Source organism: Haliaeetus albicilla, chromosome 23 (assembly GCF_947461875.1).
Source record: "Haliaeetus albicilla chromosome 23, bHalAlb1.1, whole genome shotgun sequence".
In the NCBI taxonomy this organism is placed as follows: Eukaryota; Metazoa; Chordata; class Aves; order Accipitriformes; family Accipitridae; genus Haliaeetus; species Haliaeetus albicilla.
The window spans coordinates 1456783-1480678 of NC_091505.1; the positions used below are offsets into that span (position 1 = coordinate 1456783).

Sequence of the window (23896 nt, forward strand, 5' to 3'; positions counted from 1 at the left end):
GCGCGGTGCCGCCACTCCCGCCGGAAGCGCGTCACGGCGGCCCGGTACCGGGGAAGGCGGCGGCGGCGGGGGGGGCGGCGGCGCCCAGCGAGCGCTCCCTCCTGCCGCGGCGGCGGGGCCGGGCTCTGCGGGGAGGCCGGGCCCCTCGGGAGAGCCGCCTGCTTGTACTCATAGCAGAGCGGCTCGCTTTCTCTCTCTCTCTCTCTCCGGTATCCCTCCCCTTCCCCGGGGGCGGCAGGCCGCAGCGGGGCCGGGACTGACTGACTGACTGACTGGGCCTGCAAGGCCGGGAGCCGTTGCGGTGAGGCGGGGGGGGGGGAAGCTGGGTACTGGCGGCGTCTCCCTGCCGGTGGAGGAGGCTGGCCGGGCGTCCCCGGCCGTGGGCCGCTTCTGGGGACGGGACGGTGCTGCCGGCGGGCAGAGGCCTCGTTCGGTATCGGGGGCGGGGGGCGGATAAAGGGGGATGTTGGGCTTTGGGAACTTGGGGAGCCGGTTGCTGGAGGACGTGGAGCGGGGGGGAAAGGCCAGAGCTGCTGGTGGAACTGGGAGCGATGGCTTGGGTGGGTTTGAAAGGCAGGACAGTGATCAGTAATTACAGTTACCCTTGCAGTGGGGGTACCGGGGGGGTGCTGTAAGTAAGCGTGCTTCAGGGTGTATGAGTTACTTCTCTAGAGAGCTGCTTATTCAATGGCTGTCGTGTTCTGTTTATTCGCCCTTCTTCTAAAACATGTCACACTGCCTTCCGGAAAAGGTGATGGGCCTGGAAGAGAAACTGGATTATTCCTATCTAGCAATTTGTTTCCGTAAGGGTGAAGTGGAGGTGCCTGAAGTAAGCTGTGCAGGCAGAGAGGAAGCTAAACTTCTGTTAAGTTGGTGCAAGAATGTTGCATTTCTTGGGCTTAAAATGAACAAATAAACTACAGGGCTTAACATTGGAATATCCTTTAAAGAAATAACAACTTGCAGATACCAAGGAAAGGTTAAAGGGAAGTGTAGGCTGCTTTCTGCTGAAGTCACCATACTTAAACGATCTTCTTATTGCAGTCAGGCAGTTTGCAACTTGCAGGGTTGCAACACCTACGCTTGTTTCATGTTTAAAGCCAGTAGTAATGTGATGGCCCTTGCTTTCTGTAAAGAGGATTTCTGGTAATATAAGCAGTAACCTTTTCTATCACTTGTTGGCACTAAGGCAGTGAATCTTCTGGTCGAGAAGAACAGATGAGTCCCCCTTGGCTGGCAAGGGCAGTACTGCTGATGGAGGATGGGTGTAGTTTTCTGGGTTCACTTCTTGCCCCAGCTGTCTTAACTGCCATCCAACAGTTTATTCTAGATCTTCAGTGAAGTCAGAGCAACAAAAAAGTTGTTTTGTTGTCTCGCTTGAAAGTAATAAATCCTCCCTACTGGAGATTTAAACATGATGTTGAAGACTGAACTTGTGTTTCTGACATTCTTTAAGATGCTGCATGTTTTTCTGTGCCCTTCTGTCAAATACTGTGAGAGACCTTGTAGGCAGTAGCACACTGCATCTTGCAGCGTGACTTGCAATGAGTAAATAGTCGTTGTGATACAAGTGCAATACTCGCCTTTGTGCTTCATTTCCGTTAGCTGCCAAATGCTTCTGGCACTGCTTAAGGAGCTCTTTGGATCTGTGGTGTTTTCTGGGTGGCTGAGGAATGCAGCCTGTTTCCCCCCTCCCTCCTGATTTGGAGCTTTTCCATGCAAGGCCTGCCTGATATCGCTAAGTGAGTTTTTCTTTTAGGAAGGTTTGGTCTTGGCTACTTCCAGCCATGCAATATTGTAAGTTTAGATAGAAAACAGTTGTGATCTCTAGGTTATACAAAGGGGTTGATTGTAATGGATTTAATTCCTGACTTGTAACTTCTGAGGAGCTATGTTCTCTAGCAGTTTAACAAATTTGTATTACTAACAAAACTAATACATGAGTTTTACAGGGCTGCATGAGACACTGCTTATTGTTAATCTGGTTTACTTCATTTAATCCATTCTGCTCAAAGCTGGGGGCAAGTGTCATTGTAAAGTACATGGCTATTGTCTCCTAAGTAAGGCTGAGGACTGTGAATTCAGGGGGTTGATTTTCTTGCTGCTGCAGGACTGTGGGATCCTACAGTGTCAGTGAGTGTCACCTTACTGTTGAACTCTCACCTCACTAATGTGAGTTCTGCAAATATCCAGTATTAAAAGAATGGAGACTTCTAGAAGTCGTCTAATCCACTTTATAATCTTCAGTTTGAACCTGGAGTTCTGCTCTGGGAATTAAGGTGTCTCTTTGCTTGTGTGGGCTTTGTAGTTCTGAGGTTAGTTGCTCACTGCCTTGCAGGCTGCTGATCTTTGGTGGTGTGTGTGGCAGGGGGAGGGTTTGTGAATGTTTTTTCTTTTACAACTGCTCCTTTATATTGGTCCTGTTCGTTGAGTGACTGCAATGTGAAGAGATTGGTTGTGATACTTGACAGTCACCTGATTGCTCAAGAGACTTAGTCGTGTGTGTTTATTCCTGGCTGTGACCTGGTGGTGTACCATGCACTGACACAGTTCTGGTTCAGTTGCTGGACTGGCCAAAACACTGCAGATGACTGTATCTTGGTGGATCTGAAGGGATGTGATTGTATAATAAATTCTGCTTTGTTTAGTTAGTTTTGTTGCAGATCAGTGTGCTGCTGTAACTGTTCACAAATTGTTTGACTCATGGTGCTCAGCAGTTCCTCGTTTTTAGGAAAACTAGGGTTGGTAGCACCTGAAGAGATCAGGTGTTTGTTGAGTGAGCAGAAAACAGAATAAAGTGCAGTTTGTGTAGTTTGTGTCTTCTGGCTATATTAGTAAAAGCTAAGGTGTAGGGCAGGGCATGAGTCTAAGTTTGTAGAGAATCACTTGTGAAGCACTGGACAGTTGAATTTTTTTTTTACTTTTTTTTTTGGCCACAGGTATTACCTTTTTTGCTGGGAAAATGTGTGCTTTCTCTAGCCTTGTTAGGAGTGAGCTGCTGTCTCTTTAATCAGGAACAACTAGGAACACTTGCATTGCAGTTAATCATTTCTTTTTACAAGATCAGAATCAGCTGCATGGCTGCCCTTGTCTCTGGTGTGATAAGCATTTAACTTGAGTTATCCAAGGTTTAGTTTTGTTTCATGTTTGTGTATAAACATGTGGGGTCTGTGTTTTTCCTTGGCTTCTCTTCTGCTTCAGCTTCTTCAGGTGGAGGTAGTAGCTCCTGCAGGAAGGTTCCAAAGAGTTGCTCATTCCTTTATGTTTTACTGCTCCATGCCATGTCCAAATGCTCCAATCTTAAATGCTGTTGTGAGCATCAGGCTAAAGCTTTTGGTGTTTTCAAGTCTGTGGAGGGGGGACTTGTGATTAGTAACTTACTTGGCTTATCTTTAACTAGAGGTAGGTGAGCCTTGACTTAGAGCACTAGAGTTGCACTTTGTGACCCTCAGACTTGCATGTCTGTAGCACTGTGCTTTGAAGAGCCAAGAGTAGTTTTTTAAGGCCAGAGGCAGCAAACTATTACTGGAATCTGTGACTACTTTTTCTGCTCTAATGCAATCAACATGTGGTTGATGCAGCAATTTAAGGCTGGCTTAAAAAAAAAAAAGCAAGCTCTGCTAGGTTGGCCATGTAAGTCTTCTGTGGCAGGATGTCAGAGAGCTCAGTGCTGGGAGCATGCCCAAACAGTTTGTGTGTATGCAGGCTGACCAGTCTGTGGGCTCTTCTAGATAAAGCTTTCTGGAAGGAAGTTTGGATTTTCTGTAGTGGGGCAGCTCTAAAACACTCTCAGCAAGATGTGATCTGGCAGGCTGGTTTGGTGAAGCTGGAAGGAAAAGGTTGTGGTCAGGCTTCTAAGAGGCTTTGCAAATGACTTGGTGCTCTGCTTGTCATATGATGTTCTTGGTAGTTCAAGTGTTGCAAGAGATGATACGATGCCTTGGAAGCGTGTTTTTAAATTCCTTTAAGGCATTTGCTCTTAAACTGGGGCTGCTGGGACTTCATAGGCCCTTGTATAACTCTTAATTATTCCTGTATGAGAAGAGCAGTGTGGTGAACAAGAGCAGCCCTAAAGCTCAAGTACTGTGAGAGTCATAACCTCAATCGGGGCTGGACCATGGATCTGACTTGGCGGGCCACCTGCTTTGCTGCTTGAAGATACGACTTGCTCTTCATAGTATTTCTCCCTGGAAAAAAAATCCTTAACATCTGTGGAGTAAGTGATTCTCAGTGTTGCAGATGGCTGTACTGAGTCAGACTGAAGGTGGGTCTGACTGTGGTGACTGGTGGGATGCCTGGGAAAGAGTGGAAGAATAGAAGAAACTCATGATAAACTCTTAGGCTCCAGGGAGTGGCTGCTTGGGTGATATTTGTTTAATAGTGATTCTTTTCCTCCATAAACATGTCAGTTACTTTCTGAACTTGTGAACTCTTTTCCTCCATGATAACATGTGGGAATGAGCTGCACTGTGTGAGGAGCTACTTCTGCTGGAACCTGTTCTTGAACATTCTTTCATTTTTGTGTTACAGATAGTGAGTAATTATGACTTTCTTCTCAGCTTTGTATTCTTTCTTCTTGGGTATCTCTGTGCTGAGGAGTTTCCTTAGAAAGTAAGGGGAAAAACTTTTACCCTTGCTTTCCTGTATTCTGGAACTTCCATAATCTTATTCAGGTGGACATAGACACTACTCAGTTGAGTGTAATAAGCACCACTTGTCCTTATGTTTAAAGATAATCTCCTCCTAGATGTAAAAGAACTTGTTTTTTTTCTGTGATGCTGACAGATTATGTTAGAGGGCAATTGTGAACCTGCAAGCCAGCATACCTTTGACTGTGGGAGGAAACAAACCTAGCTGTTTGTCACCTCTTTATACTGACATTTTTAAATGAGCTGGAGCTTGCTTGCTTCTGTCTGGAAGGGAGGAGGACAAGGCAGGGGAACAGCTGTTTGCAGACCCCAATTCCTTCACCAGTAGTGAAAGGGGGGCTGCTGGTCTGGGCACTCTTCACCTCCCTTCTTCCTAACAGGCTTTGTGCAAGCATGTCAGCTGGATATAAAACTTGTTTAAATCCCTGAGCCATGTCCAGATGAGGTTGGCACCTTGGTGGGAGTGGTGGATGGGGAACAAGTGGTGCATGAGTACTTGGATGCAGTAAGTGAGAACAAGGGAAGCTGTCATACCAAAAAGAGCAGCAGGTAAATGCAACAAGTTGCCTTTGTTCTAAAAACAGGTCTTGCTCTCAGACAGGGTAAACAAGAAGCAAGCCATGCAAAGCAGCACAAAGGGCTTCACTCCTGTCCTTGGTAGAAATGGGTCGGAGGAGTGCCAGCTTTAGGCCAGGAGGAAGTGAAAGCAGCAAATCTGTTTGGGAGAGCTGCTGTTGAGTGCCCTGGTGCTTCCTCCCCCCTTCAGTTATTGATGCTCTTTTGTGTTACTGGTCAGGAAGAGTGAAGGAGAACAGCTTATCTGGGAACTTGCATCTGCATGGTGTGAGGCTTTGGTGTGTTCTCCCTTCCCCTTTACTGGCACTATGAACTCTCTCAGGTTTTTTAGAGTGCGCTCAGCTGGGTGCTCTGCTCCAAAGCAGCGTTTTTTGAGACCTCTCACTGTTCTGCTTCCCGCTTTGCTTGCCGTGGCCCCTTGTCAAACTCATCCTTTGCCTTCTGTTTCCTTCGGCAGTGCTGGCTCTGAATACCTCAGTGCTCCCAGGTGGTTGTAGCTTAGCTGTGGCTTCTATTCTCTGAATAAATCCACAAGTTTGTTCTTTTTCCTGTCCAATGTTGAGCTCTTAAACCTGTGGGAGGTTTGAGAGATTACCTGATTGTTACTGGCCAAGCCTGAATCTGTCAAGCTCCGACTGACAAAGTGCGCCCTGATACAGTGGGTAGTGATTGCACCTCAACTTCACAGCCTTGTTAACAGCTCTGCATTCCTCTGCCACCTCTTCCGCTGTTGCCATGATAATTTGTGCATCAGTTCACATGAAAGCATAAGCTCTTCAGGGCAGAACTGTCTGCACAGTGCTCGGTAGGACTGACCCCTGATACAGAAGAGATCGATAGGTCACTTCAGTCAGTGCCAGAGGGGTGGAAAGTCTGGCTGGGTGTAGCCTATGTTCAGTCTTTCTGCCTGTGGTCTTTGGATGCTGACGCTAAACCACTGCTTCTCTGCTGTTGTACCTATTTCTAGAGAGGTCTCCAAGCTACTTGGCTGCATTGAAATAGGTGTGTGATCTTTCCAGCCAGAATGCAGACATTTCTAGACACAAAACAAGGCAGGCAATATGAAGGCAGTCAGGTGCAAAGTAAAAAATAAGATTTTCGGGTTTTGCAGGGTCAAAAGTCTTCCTAAGTCTTTCCTAAGCAGAAAAGAGGCTTATGGATGTACTGGATCAGCTGAGCAGATGTCACAGCTGTGATCTGACATGTGGTTTCACATGTTAAATCTTGGGTCTGTCAGTAGATTAATGTGATGATACTTAAGCTGATTAAATGTGTCCCTTTATATGACAGCAGGCATGTTTTTCCAACTCTGAGACTTTACAGAAGTCTGGCCCTCACACTTGCTGTGACCTGTCCAGTTTGATACGTATACAAGAATGTTGGCTTGTATGTGTTGCTTGGTGTGTTGCTGAGGTTAAGCAGTTTGCAAGTGTGCTGTCTTGCTTTGAGAGGTGCAGATTATGTGCTTTTACAGAAGTCTTGGGACAACATACACTTAGTGAGTGTCTCTAAACCATTAAAAGAGGATGTATATGGTGTGTCTGTAAGCAAGTGGCAGTTTTTCTACTTCAGTTTGATAGCAATCAAAGCCAAGGCCTCACCCCTGAACAGTCATGTGTTAGGGATGGTGGGCTTGGTGTGTATAATGAGCTGCTGTTAATATAGCTGCAAGACAGTTACTTCCTTTCTGAACTGCAGCTTGCAGGCCACAGGCAGTTTTTTTCAATAACAAGGAAGAAAAAACTTAAGGGTCGGTTGAAGAGCAAAAAAATGTACTAATAGGTAGAAATCTAGGTGGAAACAAGGTAGGCAAAATTCATTATGGGATCACTGACTGTAGGACACCATGCAGTTGCAATAAGAAAAACCTTCCTCTAGAGCTTATTGTAGTCCTGTGTCATTCCGAACAGAACCTAAAAGGGGAAATGAGAGAAGCTTTCTGGTAATGGTATCTTGTCAAAGTATTGAACAAGCTTATGCCTCCCTCCCTTTATGTTGAGGGCTGAGAGAATACTGTTAAGATTATGATGCTTTCTCTCCCAAAGAACGCAAGCCTAATTCTTGCGGTGTTTTTGTTTCCAGGTAGTGTGAAGTCATGGCTATCCTGTTTGCTGTTGTGGCGAGGGGCACAACCATCCTTGCCAAACATGCCTGGTGTGGAGGGAACTTCCTGGAGGTGACAGAGCAGATCCTGGCAAAAATACCGTCTGAAAACAACAAACTGACCTATTCACATGGAAAGTGAGTAATGCTTCTCTTCTAGGTATGGGAGGAGAGACTAGTGAACATGCACAAGGGTAGGAATAAATGGAGTGTAACCAAATTCATATTTGGATGTGTTAGTATGGTGGTTGAATGTGCAGTCAGCTCAATAGATACTTTTTCCCCCCAGAACTTTGCAGCATAACCAGGATTTTAATTTAGCTTAAGCAATAAGTACCAAGGCAGTTGATACAAATTCAAGTTTTCCATTTTTATACAATCCAAAGTGAATTGGAGGGTGCTCAGCTGTGGATATCGAACTATTGGAATCTTTGCTGTTTGTCTTGTGGAGTCCTTTGCTTGCTTTTCTGAGGCTTGACCATGGCTTTAGGTAAAAATGTCACCCTTCTCAGATCACTTGTGGATCCTGGTTGCTTTAAGTCATGCTGGCAGATGTTGTAGAGTCATCCTGAGCTACCACAAATCCAGTCTGGGACAGAAGGATTTTTTTCCAAGCTTGTACAAATCTCTGAATAGCCCTCAGTCATTGTTGATAGAATGGAGGGATTAGATGTTACATCGCCTGAGGCTATGCTGATTTATGGCATGTGTAAAGCAGGTAAGTCTATGTGCTGGTGTGCAAACTAAAGAATAAACAGAAGAAAGCAAATTTAGAAGCATTGGACGCTGTTTCAGCTCTTTTTTTGGAATTGGCAGTGTGGCTGGATTCTCAGTATTGCTCAAGCTGTTGTGTTAAAGCTGTTTTGGCTGCTTGAGGATTCAAGAGGTGAGAATTGGGGTAGTCTTCCGCATCCTTCCCTGCCTTGGGAACACTAAAAGTCCCTGGGGGAGAGCTTTCTGAGGAAGCTGCTTGCCTTGTGGTCTAAAGTACTTTGGATGCGGAATAGTTTTTTTCTACTGTAATTTTAAGGGTACAGTTATTTTCTTTTGTTTTAACTTTGCCTTGAGTGCTGTTCAGCCAGCTACGAAGTTGAGTTTTAGGAGTGCCATAGTGCATTTTTAGAGGTGAAAACTTGAATTGTGGTAGAGATCGGTTTGCTCTTTGCTGGGGAGCATTGAGAGATAGGCGACTAATGCATCTACACTTGCAAAGCATGCTGTGAAGCGTACAGTCTTTTGCTCATTACTGACTGTTTCCTTAATGAGGATTTAACAAACGTGGCAGAAGATCACTGCAGCTTGTGGTTGTTCTGCTTTGCATTGTGCTATTAAAACATACAGGTGCCATTCTGCAGCTCTGGGAACTGAGCTTAGTGTCAGAGTGTCTCCTCTGCTAAAGTTAGTCTCTTCTGACAAGTCCTATATTGGCTTTTTTTCTATGATTCGGACAACCACCTCTTCAGTCAGAATGTGCCAACCTTGCCTTCCCTCTAAGAGAGGGGAAGGAAGAGTTCCTAGCCATCTGTTTGGGGAGATTGGGTGTTTTCACACACACATACTTGGAGCTGGCAACTTCCTCCTGCTGTCAAAAAGCAGGGGTTTTGGTTTGTAGATATATAGAATAGCCTCTTTTTTTCCTTGATCATGATAACTGGGCAGAACATGAAAGCTGTGAAGCTGAGTGAGCACATGGAGTTGTTGTTGTTCTTCTCTGTAGGGTTTCAGGGATCCTTCTGCCTTGCCAGGGTCCCAGCCTGTAGGCTAGAAAATTGCCCTGTTATCTGTCTGTCTAGGATCATTTCTCCTCTTCTGAAACAGGAAACAACTTGAGTTTCTTTAAACTTTGAGCTTATTAAACTCATTTAATGAGTTCTTTCTGTTTTTAAGAAGAATTTCTGTGTCTTTTTATATAATCTCCAAGGAAAACCAGCCCTCGGGCATCAGGAGTTCTTGGGGTTATTCTGTCTCTGCTGTTACAATCCTTCTACAAGTCACTGGGGAGCCTACAAGGTAGTACCAGACAAGCTTTACCTCACTGCTTCCAGGAAGGAGGGGCAATAGTTGTGGGTATGCATTACCACCCCCCCACACACCCCCCCCCGCCATGAGAACAGGCCTTCAGGGCAGTAAACTATACTTCTAGCCCACCCCTAAAGCTTATTTCAGTGTCTTATGTAATACAAAACCTGAGTTTGAAAGCTACTGAGCTGTGCCCGAAGAGAGATGTACAAGGCAACTGCTGTGCAGCATGTGCATTAACTTGCTTTTATTTTGGAGTTTATATGAGGGTCCACATGCTTACTGGGGAAACTTTTGGAAATACACAAATGTCAAAATGAAAAGGTACATAAAGTTTTTAATTAGGAAAAAAAAGTATTCACATCACCCTTTTGCGGCTCTATTCTTGTTTTGTCCTGCTGTACTTATCAGAAGAACATCACCTACTGGAGCATCAAATGGCAAGTGGGCAATGTAATAAAAAAGCAATAGCTAAAGCCAGTGAGTTGAACTGGAGTGCTCTGGTCAATTCTGGTTTGTGTTTAGTTGTGTACGAACTAAGGGTTATTTGGATTTTTTTCTGGTGGGCCTAAAATAACAGCTTGGTTTAATTTTGATAGAAAAATACTGCTTTGAACTGGTTTGCACTGCTTTTCAGGATACTGAGGGCTGCATTTCACTAACATCTGTGTTTGCTCAGCACCACCAAGGCATCTTTACATGAATAGTTAACCTAGCCACGATTCAAGCCTTTTTAGCCTGATTATTGTTCTATGTAATTAATTTTCTGCTGTGGTTGCTTTTGTCTATTGGCCTTTGCGATGAAAACCAAAGGCAGCGCAACCCAGTGGTCATACAAACGAGGCTAAAGAAGCAAGTCACTGTGCCAGCGAGGTTCGCTCAAGTATTATCTTTCTGGTCACTCCAATTAACTGCACCTCTCGTCACATGTGAACTGGTGTGTGACTGCTTGTATCCACATTGATTAGGATTAGACCTAAATCTTACCCCTGGGTAACCTGTCAAGGTTTTGTTTTTACAAGTAAGTAGCTGGAAGAACATGGAACTGAAGTTGTTTGGCAACTCAATGTCCCATAAAGTTATTGCGAAGCATGGAGTGCTGTGAAGTATGTGAGGCCAGTAATTCTTTAACATGTAGGTGGTCTCTAGTTCAGTGTACCTTACAGGAATGGAAACACTTAAGTGAACAAAGATGGCTGGGATATGTTGGCATCTCTGTGATTTCCTGTAGATTAACTGGAATTTGCTCTTCTACTTCTCCAGCCCTTGAAGGACCTGCAGGCAATAGTGTCTTCTAGAAGATTAGTCCTGTGGCAGTTCCAAATGACCTTTTTTTTTCTTTTTTCTTCTCTACAGTTATCTGTTCCATTACATCTGCCAAGACAGGATTATATACCTCTGCATCACAGATGACGTAAGTATTTTGTTTACCACTGTTGCACAGACAGGCTCTTTGCAGGTTTTGGCTTTTTTTTTTTTTGTATCTGTATGTCAAAGAAAAGCAATAGTGGATGCTAATCTGAGGTGCCTGTTTTTTCCCATTGGAGCTACTGCTTGTGTTCTCATTCACATCAGTTACAGCTTTGAAGTCTAAGCCTGGAACTCAAATGTATATGAATAGTTAGTTTTGAGGTTAAGTTCTTCTCTCTTAGCAGCCCCAGTGCAGTAGAATCTAGGTGCAGAGGCTAGCCTTTAAATGTCAGTGAAATATGCATAATATTCCTCAATTGGAACGGAAGTGTTGAAGCAAAAACTTCTCCCTCACTGGATAAAGGTACCAGGCACAGAGTTAGAACTATGAATACCCCAGTAGAGTCTGCTGCCAACCAATGTCTGGGAAGCTGAGACTGAAATCTGGCTGCTATTCAAACTCCAGGATAACCATTCAAATCCCATAGTGTTATGCGCAGCATGCCTGTTAAGAACTGATAATTGCAGTTTCTCTACAGCCGGCTATGTGCCCCATACGCTTTGTTACTCCTGACTTGACACAGTGCAAGCCACAGTGGTCTGTTCTCTTCCTTCCAGGACTTTGAAAGATCCAGAGCCTTCAACTTCCTGAATGAAATCAAGAAGAGGTTTCAGACCACATATGGCTCAAGAGCACAGACAGCCCTTCCCTATGCAATGAACAGCGAGTTCTCAAGTGTCTTAGCTGCACAGCTGGTGAGATCTGATGCTAAATGGGATTTCCCTAAAAAGCCAAACTTCACCCCAGAAATTCTCCTTGTATTTTCTCACTTGGGAACTGAAGTGCCCTGCTGAGTCTGGGTATAAAGCCAGGGAAGTTGGCTGTTCTCCCCACGCTTACCCTGCAGCTGGGTTGCTTCACTGCTTTGGTGGTAAAAATGGGTTGGGGTCAATAGTGATGCATTAACTGTTTGTACTAAGTAGCTGTACTGGAGATTAGATCGTAATGGTTATCATTTGAAATGTCAAGCCTAGTTCCAGTTGACCATCCAGTGCAAGCTAACATCACCGTCACGTAAGAGGAAGACAAACACATGTTACTCTGTTTCTGTTAAACTAAACTTCAGAACTTGAGTATCTAGTAATCCCTAACTGCCCCTCACTTCCTTCCCTTTTACTTCATGGTAATTGCAGTGGCACGCTCCTGGAGCGTGACAGGGTATTTGGCTTATGGTACTGTGTCCTTTTCAGGAGGAAAGAAAACTGGGCTTGGATTACAGTCAAGTGCTGTATACAGAACCATGGTAGACTGTCCAGCTAGCTTGCACAGAGGCTCCAAGGATTTCCATTCCCAAGATAGGTAGGAGGTTAAGGAGCAGGATAAATGACATGTGAAAGGTCCCACATTCTCCAAGTTGAGATTTGTCTTGCATCCTTCCAACCCCAAAATTGAAAGTGTGAGGGTATTACAAAAGTGAGGGGAATATCTATTTCACGCTCAACTTGCACTTTTCAGCTGAGGCTGTAGTGGTGTTCAGGACGATGCTAGATTCCAAGTCCAGGGACTGTAAGCACTGTAGTCTTTGCAAGATGAGTTGCTCCACTAGTATGATTCCAGTCTGGAAGGAAGATGAAGCCCATGTCAGTGGGGTCTATGCAGGCACTGAACAACAGCATGTGAAGGGCTGTGAGACAGAGCGCCTTGGTACGGTGCAGTGCTGCAAGCTCAGCTGCAGTGAGGAAAGCTGCTGTCAGGGAGCTGCCTGCAGCGTAAGGTATCTTCTTGCCCACTGCTCCTGTGGTGCCAGGACCAGGTAACAGCTTGGTGTCCTGGTGGAATCGTAGTGGCACCCCTCTCCTGCGGTGTGAGAAGGGAGCAGTGTGTCCTAGCTTTCCCGCTGGCAAAACAGCGTGTTGCTTTCAGTTGCTGGAACTGGATGGCACCACTGTCCTGATGTGTCCCAGCTTGTGCTGTCTGATTTTATTGGCCCTGTTGACAGCTCAACTAAAGCTGAGTCCTGAATGTTGTCGTTAGGGCACATACAGAACACTGTCAATCTCCTTTTTAAGAAATTTCCAGGTTTCAGAAGGCTCTATTCTAGCTACTCTGGGTCTGTTCTTGGACTCCTGAAGGGAAAAGTTTGGCTGGAATCTGCTTCCCTCTTGAGGTGCGGAGGAGTTATGTGCTTATTTTGCTTACCACAGGAATCTGATACAGCCTTGATGCTACCATCCCACTTCTGTGAAAGTGCTTTGCTTGCTGTGTATTGTGTTTGAGGTGTGGCAAAGCCCTCAGCTGCCAGACAGGAGAGATTGGAAATACTCGTATTGCTTTATGTATTTTATTCACAGCAGTATATGGGTATAGCTTCTGAAGCATTAAAGTGCACAGCATAGTGTTTGGATTTCCCTTCAGCCCTCTATAGAATGACATCCCTTTCACAGAGCACTTTTTCTTAATGCACTGTTGACTTGATGTGTAACCTGGGTCTGCAAACAACACCCTGCCCTGCTTCAGTGGGGGTTTTTATGTGGGGGAGAGGAGGAGACAAAACAGAGAGCAGTTGCTCTAGGTGTGGGATAGGGCTTCTCTTAAAATATGAGCTGTTAATGTAGTGGGAATGTTGCAGTTTGCACTTCTCCCTGGTGTTTGGTCTGCAGTGGTATACTCCCAGCACCTGCAGAGAAAACAGGCCTGGGGAAAGCACAGGCCTTTTTCTAGATGTAATGTCAAATTAAATGAAGTCAGATGGAAAATAGAGAAGGAATAAGTAACTGCCCTGTGACTCATACGATCAATAGCCTTATTAGTGCACAAAACCTCAGGCTACAAGGAAAGTGTTTTGAATCTTCTGTTGGAGACTCTTAAGAGTCCTTAATTGACTACAAACAACTTCATAACCTGAGCAATGTTGTATTGGCTTGGTTTATTTTTTTTGAGACCTTCCTCGAATTAAAGATAAGGTGTCCTTGGAATATTGGCTTTCAGAGCTTGTACACAATCTGTATCTGGGGCAGCTACAGCTTGTGCTGTACATGTGGTGTAGGAGGTTCTCAGTTTGCTCTGCTGTGGCTGGTGAGCATGTTAGTGCTGCTGTTGTTCTCTGTGAAGGGCTTGGCATTTTTCCTGCTGATCTGCTGAAAGTGCCAGGTTTGGTGATATTACAGATGCAGGAGGAGAGGTCCTTTGCTGGTGACCCATGAGCACAGTTCTTGCCTGTAAGTGTAGAAACTGGGCAAGCTTTATAACACTCTGCAGCAGTAATAGTTGCATGTTGAGGTGCAGGGTGAAGCCAGGACTCTGAGGTGGGTGAAGGTGAAGTGAGGATTTGCGCTTGCACTGTTGCTGCCTGGAGTTTGTATTGGAGTTTGTGAAAGGAGCTGTTTGTGTTGGTGCCCTTGGTGACTAGTGGAGCTGATTTGGAGCATGCCAAGTTGCACATAGTTCGTTGCAGAAACTGTTCTTTGGCTTATGCAGCAGATAGAAAGTAATGAATAATAATGCCAGTGTGGTTCTGGAAAGGCCCAATGCATTATGTATAATAAATTAGATTAACTTCCTATGTGTGATAGTACTGAGTTTTTCTTCTCCACCAGGCTTTGATATGTGGAGATGGAAACTATATGAAGTGATGACTCATCAAACTGTAAGCTGTTCATGGCTGGAATAAGCTTAATGAATTGCCTTATCGGAAGAGCCAGGCAGTCTTCAGAGCCGTGGTGTTGATATTCCTCTAAAAATCCCAGCCTTTCCATTTTTCTAAAGCATGAGAGGAGCTGCCTACCTTAGCTTTTGCATATTGATAGAAATCCAGGCATCAACTAATAGAAGTTAAGTGATGACAGAAAGCTCTTGCCTCAAATAGCTCTAAAACTTGCTGAGAGCCCTACTGATCAAACATTACATGAAGTGCAAGAGCAGGACTGTTATCTAGGTGATTCCCGTAACTTAAGGAGTTTAACTAGTGTGAGGCTGAGGGTGGAGGAAGAGATCATATGTCAGTTCAGAGATCACCCTACAACTCAAGTGTAGCACACAGATAATACTGAAAAGTGAGGCTGTGCTTCCGGTAAAACCAGTGACCAGCTTTGATAGCATGCTAGTTCTGAACCTTCTCCTAAAAAACTAACCTCTGAGGAGAAGGTTCAAAGGAGCTGTTGCATTCAGTGCTATAACCATTAATTATGACCCGAGTATGCGACTGCTGTTAGTGTTAGAGACTCTTGCTTCCTGTGTTGTCAGAAATGGATGCAAATTGAACACTTATTCAGAAGAAAACTGGGATTTAAGTAGCCACGTGGGTGATCATGAAGTACAGCAATCGTGATCTAGTCCTGGCCTCTGCTGTCAGTCTCCTTAGATGGTCTCTTATTGAAGCAGAGATGCTTTGTGAAGGTCTTCAGGTGTGAGTGCAACGGCTACAAGTTTAGAGGAAAACAACAGTTTATGAGTTTTGCTATAGAGACCTGTTTCCCTGCGTGAAGGTGACTTAAAGGGAGTGGGATAATAGGAGCTGTGGCTAGCAGTGTTTGACTGCAAAGGACCTGTGATGAGAGCAGTGACCTAAAATCAATCCAGGAATAGCAGAACTTAGTTATCCAACACTGACTTCACCTCAATTTCCCTCCTTTGATTCTGCAAACGCTGTGAGACTCCTTTTAACCTGGGGGTGTTGGCTAGCGCTTCTCTCACCTACCAGCCTGAACCATGCCGTCACCAAAGGTTCACTTGTGATCCCCAAACCAGGAAGAACAGTCTTTGAGTGAAGTCCCCATCACTTCTGAAGGGAATTAAAGGGGAGGGATGATGGGAATGGTGCACAGGTTAGCAACATGTCATGTTTTTTGGCTTTCTTCTGTGAAGCCACAGAGCGGAGTGTGCTTCTATAGGTATTTGACAAGCTAGCAGGTGAGCTTGCTCCATACAGACACTGGACATCCCACTGAGGTATCTAGTGCATGCTTTTTCGACTTGCTGTAATACACTGGAGGGATTCAATATCAGCAAAGCTGTTGGCAGGTGCCAGACCGTAGCTAGGAGGTGGTATGTGAAATCCTCCTGGGTGGGTCTAGTACACCGCAGACTGGTTCCTGGCTGCTTGTATCCTCTCTACAGGAAGAGCAGTTAGGAAACTCAAACTGGCCATCTTCAACACCTATCGGTGTGGTGTTTCCAGTTCACAGGCCCTTCTCGTCTTTGCTGGAACTCCCTCTGATGCTCAGCTGCAGAGATGGCTGCGTGCTGTCTTGCTTGTGAAATTGCAGGGCTCTCTTGACATGTTCTAGAGATAAGTAGAGAAGGTCATGAAAGTGTGTTGCCTTCATAAATAGTTTAGAAATGATGTGTGGGACTGGGACCACTGATAGTAGACCAGGCATTTAGTGAACCATGTCTCACAGATTCTTGTCTTAACTTTCCTTCCTTGCTGCCAATTGCTTAGACTTTCAAAGGGGGCTGTTACTTGTGGGTGCTCTGGAAGTCACAGGCACCTGGCTGCCTTGCAGCTCCTGCAGTGCAGGAGCAGATGGGCACATGTGATCTGTAAGGGGCTCATAAAGTCAGATTTTGGTCTACTACCCACTTAATGTCTCGGGTAACTTGAAAACTCACATTTATGTCTGTGCTGTTCTGTAGTGACCAGGAGTTTCCTTTTTTGTCTGAAGGAACTGAAGTGCAACGTTGAGAGTCCCTGGTTTCACTGACTATTCATTTGTTACAGAAGTACCACTCGGAGAGCAAGGGCACTGACCAGGTGGCAGAGACGCAAGCTCAAATCGATGAACTTAAAGGAATCATGGTTCGAAACATAGGTATCTGGCTTCCCTCAGTGCCATGCATGCAGGGTTCATTGGGGCCAGAATGGCAGTCCCACAGGGAGAGTTATCGAGAGTGAAGCTGACGGTGGGGTGGCCTCTCTTGACAGAATGAACTGATGAAGAACGGGCTGGGGGAAGCTCTGAGTTTGCAAGCTGTTACTTGTGTTGAGCTTGGTTGAGGGTGGCAGATGGGTGTGAGGAGCACTGTTTGAGATGAACTTGGACAGCTCGTGGATGGGGTGAAGCACACTCTGGTTTTGGTCTGTTTGTCACTGTGGCTTTCCTGCAGCTGCTGTGAGGAAAATGCTCCTCAGTAGCTTGCTTTTTTTTGTGTGTGTGTGTGTCAGACTCTGGTTTGGGTTTTGACAAGTCTGACCACTTAAAATAGAGGGTTAGATCGGGAATTGACCAAAACTGAGCCAGGTCAGTCCCAAAAAGTCCCAAAACTGTGTGATGTGAGGCTGTTCCTTAAGTACTGTTGCCTGGCAATCTCTGAAAAGCCGAGAACTACTTGATATCTAATAAGCCACTGCTAAGAGCTCCTGGCTTGCATTTGGGCTTGGGTATTGGAAGCAGCTTTTTGCACTGGGATTCTACCTACAGATTTGGGTTTTTGTCTCTTTCTCCAGACCTTGTGGCACAAAGAGGAGAGAAGCTGGAGTTGCTGATTGATAAAACAGAGAATCTTGTGGATTCGGTAAGTCTGGGGAAGAACTTGGAAATGGGGAAGTAGTGTTACTGCATCAATTGTGCTCATTGGGGAGCAGGGGAGGTGAAGACCTGCATCTAAAGCCACTTTTAAACAGATACTGAAGCAGCTAAATCTACAGGTAATCCTTCCTTGTGTCAGACACAAGTCCTGTCTTATTCCCTCCCCATCCTTAACAGCTGTTTCACAGGCCACATCCCAGTCTTGCGGCTCCTTTACGAGAATGAAGGTATCCCATGCATCTCTGTTCTGTATCCTGCCAGTACTGGTGGGATTTGTGGGTGACCGCTTAATACTAGGCGGCACTGCTGGGCAAATGCTCTGCTCCCAAGGACCAGCTGCCTGCTACCCCATCCTATTAAAGAACTGTCTTCAACTTGCTCCTGTTTGCTACAACCAAAGCACAGGCTAACATGCTGCCAGCAATAAGCGGTGGTGTTTCTTATCTTCATCTCTCGTGCCCAAGGAGGGGAAAACCCACTCTTTATCTGGAGCGATAGGAAATCCAAATAACTCTAAGCTGGCAAAAAGTATTCATGCCTTAGGGAGGCCATAGAGGTGCCTGGAGCTTACCCAGTAGGGAATACTATCCTCCAGCTATGGGGTGTTTAAACCTTACCACTTTGTCAGGTGGTGGCAAGAAGTAGTTAAATCTCAGGTAATGCTTTAGACAAATGGACTGGAATTCCTTCAGCAATTAGGCTGAATTTGTGTACGAGCTTTCCCAGGGAGTGTTGGTTCTTGGAAAACACACAGAAAATGGACTGGGACATGCCTCTCGTGTGAATGTCTTACAGCCCAATGGTGAGTGTCCTAGGAGATCCAGGGCTGAAGTTCTCAAACTTCAGAGTAATGGACTATGTTTTACCACTCCTGTATGAACTTTGACCACCAGAATATTGTACATAAACCAAATATGTTAGAACCCTCCTAGCAACAGTGTCAAGGGCCCCGTTTTGGGAGGGAGGTCTGAAGAAGGTGGTGGTCAGGGTGGCCCTGTCCTCTGGAAAACTAGTCTGGGCTGAGACGAGGTGTGTTGGTATCCAGCAGTCTGCTTCTACATGTGGAAACCGCACAGCTGAACAAGAGAAGTGCTCCCAAAGTTCAGATGGTGGCTGAGCATGGGAATCAAGTCAAAATTACAGTTCATAGGGATGTGGTTCTGCCTGGTGTAGCCTTACCTGAAAAAGTTGGGGGGTGGTTTGTGGGGAAAACCTGAAAATAACCAGCAGAGTGTGCTGCTGAGTTGGCTTGTGCTGGGTGGTGCAGCCTTTCTCTGGGCAGGCATATACTTGCACTAATGCAGCCTGCTGGGTATTTGAGGTTATTTGGTGACCAAAACCTATGGGTGGAATTGCAGGATACAGAGAGGAGACTTGGAACAGGGCGACCACAAGCTTTCCATAAAATGCAGCAAGCCCAAATACTGGAGGAAAGTTCTAGCATTAAAGGGACTTGTCTAGCCCCTTGGGAACTGCTGTCAAGAGCATCGATATGTGTTGTCTCATTTTAGCAGGTGTATTTAAAGTAATAAAGTTGCATGCAATATGTTGGTGATTAGATCGCTAGTTCCATAAATATTCTGAGCACTTCAATTCCCAAAAGCTTGGAAGTCAAATGAGAACCCAACCAGAAGTACTCTAAGGTAAACTAATCCTTGTGGGCAGCCTACAGACCTAGTGATGTTCTGCATTTAATCCTCCCAAGCTGAGTGTGGGAAGGCACAACCCTGAGCTGGTTCTGGACTTACTCTTACACTTGATCTTGCCCCTGAAGTAGTGTGGGAGAGTTTTCTCTTGATGCCTGTTCAGTTTTGTATTAGTGTAACTGCAGGAGTTAAATGGCTCTGGAGGAGATAACTGCAGTGGTTTGGGTGGTTATTAGGGTAGTAGTAGCTGGGAAAAACCTCCAGCATCCAGCTTCTTGGGGTGCAGCTTCTTTTGCAGAAGGTTTGGGAATTAACTAGTTGTTTTACTTTCTCTTGTAGTCAGTCACTTTCAAAACTACCAGCAGGAACCTTGCTAGAGCCATGTGTATGAAGAACCTCAAGCTTACTATCGTCATCATCATTGTATCAATTGTAAGTATGGAGCACAATCACCTTTAGCTCTTAAGTCAGGCTTAACTACTGGAAAATACCAATAGCATAGTACTGTCTTTAGACCTGCATGTACTAAGCTCTGTGCCTGGAAGGGCATTAGCTCTAAAACCAGTGTTTTGATGGTCTTGTGTGAGGTGAGAGGAGCATTGTGCCAGGCAGCTTTTCTTGTCAAAGCAATAGGAAAAGCTTTCCCGGCAATTCTGTCTAGCATCTAAGCACCCATCATGGACAGCTGCCTTTCTAGCTCTGTTAGCAGCTAAGATATTGAATTTATGGCTACTCTATCTGTAGTGGCTTTTTAGGCCTTGGTCCTGTTGGTATCTTGTTACTTCACTTGGAAGTAGCTTTTTTCGATGTGACAATGTACCTCCAGCCTGTAATAAATGCTAACATGAGGATGCTGAAGTGTACTTGCGGGTTAGATGTGTGAGGTACTTTGCCACCACTGAATCCTCGTTCGTGTTTTGCTGGAGGGCAGTTCTCATCCCCATGTTGCTGCAAGGATGTGGAGGAAGAGGCACTGGCACAAAGTCCTGTGGGGCATTTGACAGGTTATTTAGGGTTTTGATAACCTGGGGTTTCCAAGCTTGTGATTTGATTGCCAGGCCAAGTCAGCAGTTGACTGAATGATGGAAGTGTAATTCTCTACTGAAGTGGCTGTTTTCTTTCTCCAGGTTATCATCTATATCATTCTATCGGCTGCCTGTGGTGGGCTTGCATGGCCAAGCTGTGTGCAGAAGTAACTGGAGGCAGCTGGTGCTGGTCACCTGGAGATGAGAATCACAGGAGTGTGAAGAAGCAACCTACAGAATAACTCTTACTCTTTCACTACTGACACCTTCTCATTCTTCCATCCCTCCAGGACCTCAGACTTTTTTGCCTTATCACCCCAAACAGGCCCAGCTGGTCACTGCTTCTATGCAGCTGTAACCTCAAGAATGGGCTGTTTTAAATTACTTGAAGGGATTTTTTTTGTTTGTTTGTTTCTTTTTCTGTCCCAACTACAACCTTCTCAGCTGGGTGGGTGGTATGTCCAGCTCTGGAGGATTATGTGCATGCTCGCCCGTGTGTCCATGTAGCTTTGCACTTTCATGTGAGCGTGCAAGTGGAGAACAATACTGCTAGCAACTGTCCTACCCATGGGGGGGATGGTGTTGGAGGGCAGTTCGGAGTGGACTGAGCCTAACTAATGGGGGAGGGACAAGATGTGTGCACGTGTGCATTTCCACTTTCTACAAATATTGGAGATCCAGGTGCCTCTCCCTGCGTATATGGCCTTGCGTGGTTCTGTAGCGTTTCAACGTGTAGAGGTTGCCAGTGGAATATTGGTAGTAACAGAAAGGGCTTTTGGGCCAGGGCTTTATGCACTGCAAGATGTAGGTGCTGCCTGTGTATGAAACCTCCCTTTTCCTGGAGGTCTTTCTACAGGTGGTAGGAGAGGGTGTTGGGTCACCTCAGCATTTTGAAATGGCTGCCTCTTCATCCTCACTTCTTCCTCATCTCCCCCCCTTAATTTGTGGCTAAATCGATACAGTAAAGGAGATGGTTGCATATAGTTACGGTTGCAGTAATGTATTTGCTTTCTCATGTTATTTCTCCTGTTCTTCTTTTGAGGGTGGACTAAAAATGAATACTAATGCTATCACTTGCTAAGGTGAAATTGGGGGCCAATCTATTGATCTGGCTTGACAAGGTGTCAGGTATCTGCTGCTTGTGCTTCTACTCTGAAGGTGTGCGCTAAAAACTGAGGACAGAGAAGGGACAGAAGGTTGGAGTTGATGGATGGTTACTTTCTCTATGGTCTGAAAAAGACAGGCTCTTTCAGAGGATGTAGTAACATGTGCTCCTCTGAAAAGAAAAGAAGAAAACCAAAACCAAACCTAAGGCTAATAACCAAATGTAGGATCAGGTATGCTGATGATGTGCTGATCTCGGAGGAGATAGGGACAGCTTTGCCTGCTCTTGGAAGCTGTGAGCACTGACTGTGTTTCTGTCCCAGCTGGGTGTCTGAATTGTCGGGCCAGTCCTGGCTGTTGTTGCCTGGGGTGAGGGGCGTAGGGACTTGTGTCTTGTATTGTACAGGCTCATTTCCAAGAGAAGAAATGGAAACAACTGAAATCTTATAAAACCATCAGATGGTCAAAGGAAGCTGCATCTTTTTGGTCCAGGGACGTGGCTTCTAATGGTGGGTGGAAGCTGTCGCAGTATGGGAAGGGGAGGCTTAATATGGTGACTAAACTCGAGGACTTGGCTGGTGCCATGGGTTCCCTGTGCCCTGCAGCAGGCAGGGCAAGGACATGAAATGGCTGCTCCTTCAGGTGCTTTTCATTACACTGACCTCGGAGCTTTCCAGTGGGTGCCAAGTAAAGAGTTCTCCTGTAAACTTGTACGCTTATTTGGATTTGTCTTCTACTAGGCTGAAATTTAACTAAGGGTAATCAGATCTTGATATTCAGAAAGTGTCAGTGGGTCTGATCAGTGCTGTGGTCACTGGCATCTGTTTCTATTTGTGTTAATCAAATGTAAAGCTTAGAGAAAGACTTCCTCCCTCTTACCTCCTGCTCTTACAGCCACCCACAATTCAGTGTACAATTGTGCATGTTTTAGGGATTGTTGATGTTACTGTGTTCACTTCTATGATTTGTTGTCTTATGTACAAATACTTTTTAAAGAAAATACTTCCTTTCCTTTTAAAGGATGCACAGAGGCATTAGTGTAAAAACAAAGTTAACTTGATTTAAATAAAATTACTGTACAGAAAGCAGATTTTCTTAGTTTTGTGGAAGGTGGGTCTAGCAGTAGACACAGAGTGTTGGCAAGAACTCCTCTGTGAAACCAGTGTGTATTGGAGGGTGTGGGTCACCCTGTGTGTAATACTGCAGCTCCAGGCTTAGTGTCACCCCGCATGGCTGCTCAGAGGAATTGTGTGTGGAAGTCTTGCTGTGAAATAGTTTCCACAATGGCTGTGTAAAACCTCTCGGCTTTGGAAGGGTTGTGCCTTGGTTCTGATGCAGGTGCTAGAGCCCGTTGTGACTCGAACAGAGGCTTGTTTCTGGTGGTGGAAAGAATCTGCTTCTCCCTGTTGTGAACTCGGAGCATCTCTGAGTGCCTGGGACAAAGGGATGCTGAGGGACACAGGGGACAAGGTGCCCACTTGCTCAGAGCACTTGTGGGTGGAGAGGATACAAAAGGAAGAGTGGTGACACAGGCAGTGGAGTGCTGTTATTACTTGGAAGCTAAATGAAAAGTGAGAACTTTAAGGCATTTTTCAGTGATCCAAAACCCCACTATCTTGAGGGAAATCCCCAGGAATGGGTGCCTTTCCTCTTCTCTAGTCACAGCTGGGAAGAACCCACTTTTTCCAGAAGAGTTTATGATATAGACTGACCTACTGCTCACTGTTGTGCAGTAGAGCCTCTCTGTAAAAACTCTGTAGCCTTTCATCTACCTCGGGAATGTTAAATGCTGATGTAGTATTAGGTTTTGGAAGCAGGCTTATGCATCAGTATGAGGGAGTTGGATTTCCTCTTAAGCTTGCAGAAACTGCTAAGAGTTCTGTTGATTGTTATCTTGGTTTGAGGCAAGGTAGCATTCTAATGATATCTGCTGGGCCTCAGGATGATCTAGAATATAAAAATCTGAAGGAAGATCACTTGGTATGAGAACAGCTTAGAAAAATGAAAGGATAAAACTTAAATTAACATCTCATTAGTGTGATAGTTCTTACAGAGCTGGGTTTTGTGTGTTTTCCTGATCTATGGCCCAAAAGCAAACAGATGGCCCTCTCCTGAAGTGGGACAGCCATCTTCAAGTGCTTGTCAGCATTGGATTTATACTTAAAATGCCCATGAATTTGAGCAGAACCCAACCTCAGAGTAAGGCCCTGGTTAACCTTTTTGCTTACTTGTCTCTTTAGCCTCTGGTCTGTCTAGGAATGTGTATCCAAATCCCTGTCTCTGTAGTCATCCATGCTGCAGTTCTTCATAGAAACAGTATCACATGCCTGATAACCTTTAACTAGAATATAACCTTTAAACTACTGAAATATTTTACTTTTCCAGAAAGTTTTTGTTCTTCACCTAGCACTAAGTATCTGTTATATATCCATTAAATACTAGCAGCTGTCTCAACTTAGGAGGCTGCAAAGAAACACACTGCCTGGAAAAAGCAGGCCTGTTCTTACCTTTGAAATATAGACCACAGTAAAAGACAGAAGGAGAACTCTCACACAGTAGAGAAATCAAACTGAAATGTGGCTGGTCTTTTTCTGTGCTCTGGGAAGGCAAGTTCAGTGTGACCCAGGTTCCAGCTTTTCCATCAGGCAGAAGTATTGGAAAAGAACCTTCTCCTCCCTAAAGGAAAAACCTTAACAGAGCAGTGTGTAAACCTGCAGAGCTTTACTGGGGGTAGTGAGAAGCCTATTTGTGTAAAAACAGTTGTCTCTGACATTTTTCATGTGTGGAAGGGAGGTGTTTCTAGTCAGAGAATGAGCAATAGCTCCAGCTCAGTGTC

At 45.2% G+C, this 23896-nt stretch overlaps 1 protein-coding gene across 1 annotated transcript; it reads left to right on the top strand.

The window, feature by feature from the left end:
* The first annotated feature begins 30 nt into the window (after positions 1-30).
* On the top strand, positions 31-22145 carry VAMP7 (vesicle associated membrane protein 7). Its single transcript, XM_069810825.1, has 8 exons — positions 31-301; positions 7308-7466; positions 10704-10761; positions 11376-11513; positions 16478-16568; positions 17204-17271; positions 19271-19363; positions 20059-22145. Exons 2-8 carry the CDS (start codon positions 7321-7323, stop codon positions 20125-20127), a joined length of 663 nt encoding a protein of 220 aa, XP_069666926.1. The 5' UTR covers positions 31-301; positions 7308-7320; the 3' UTR covers positions 20128-22145.
* The last annotated feature ends 1751 nt before the right edge of the window (positions 22146-23896 follow it).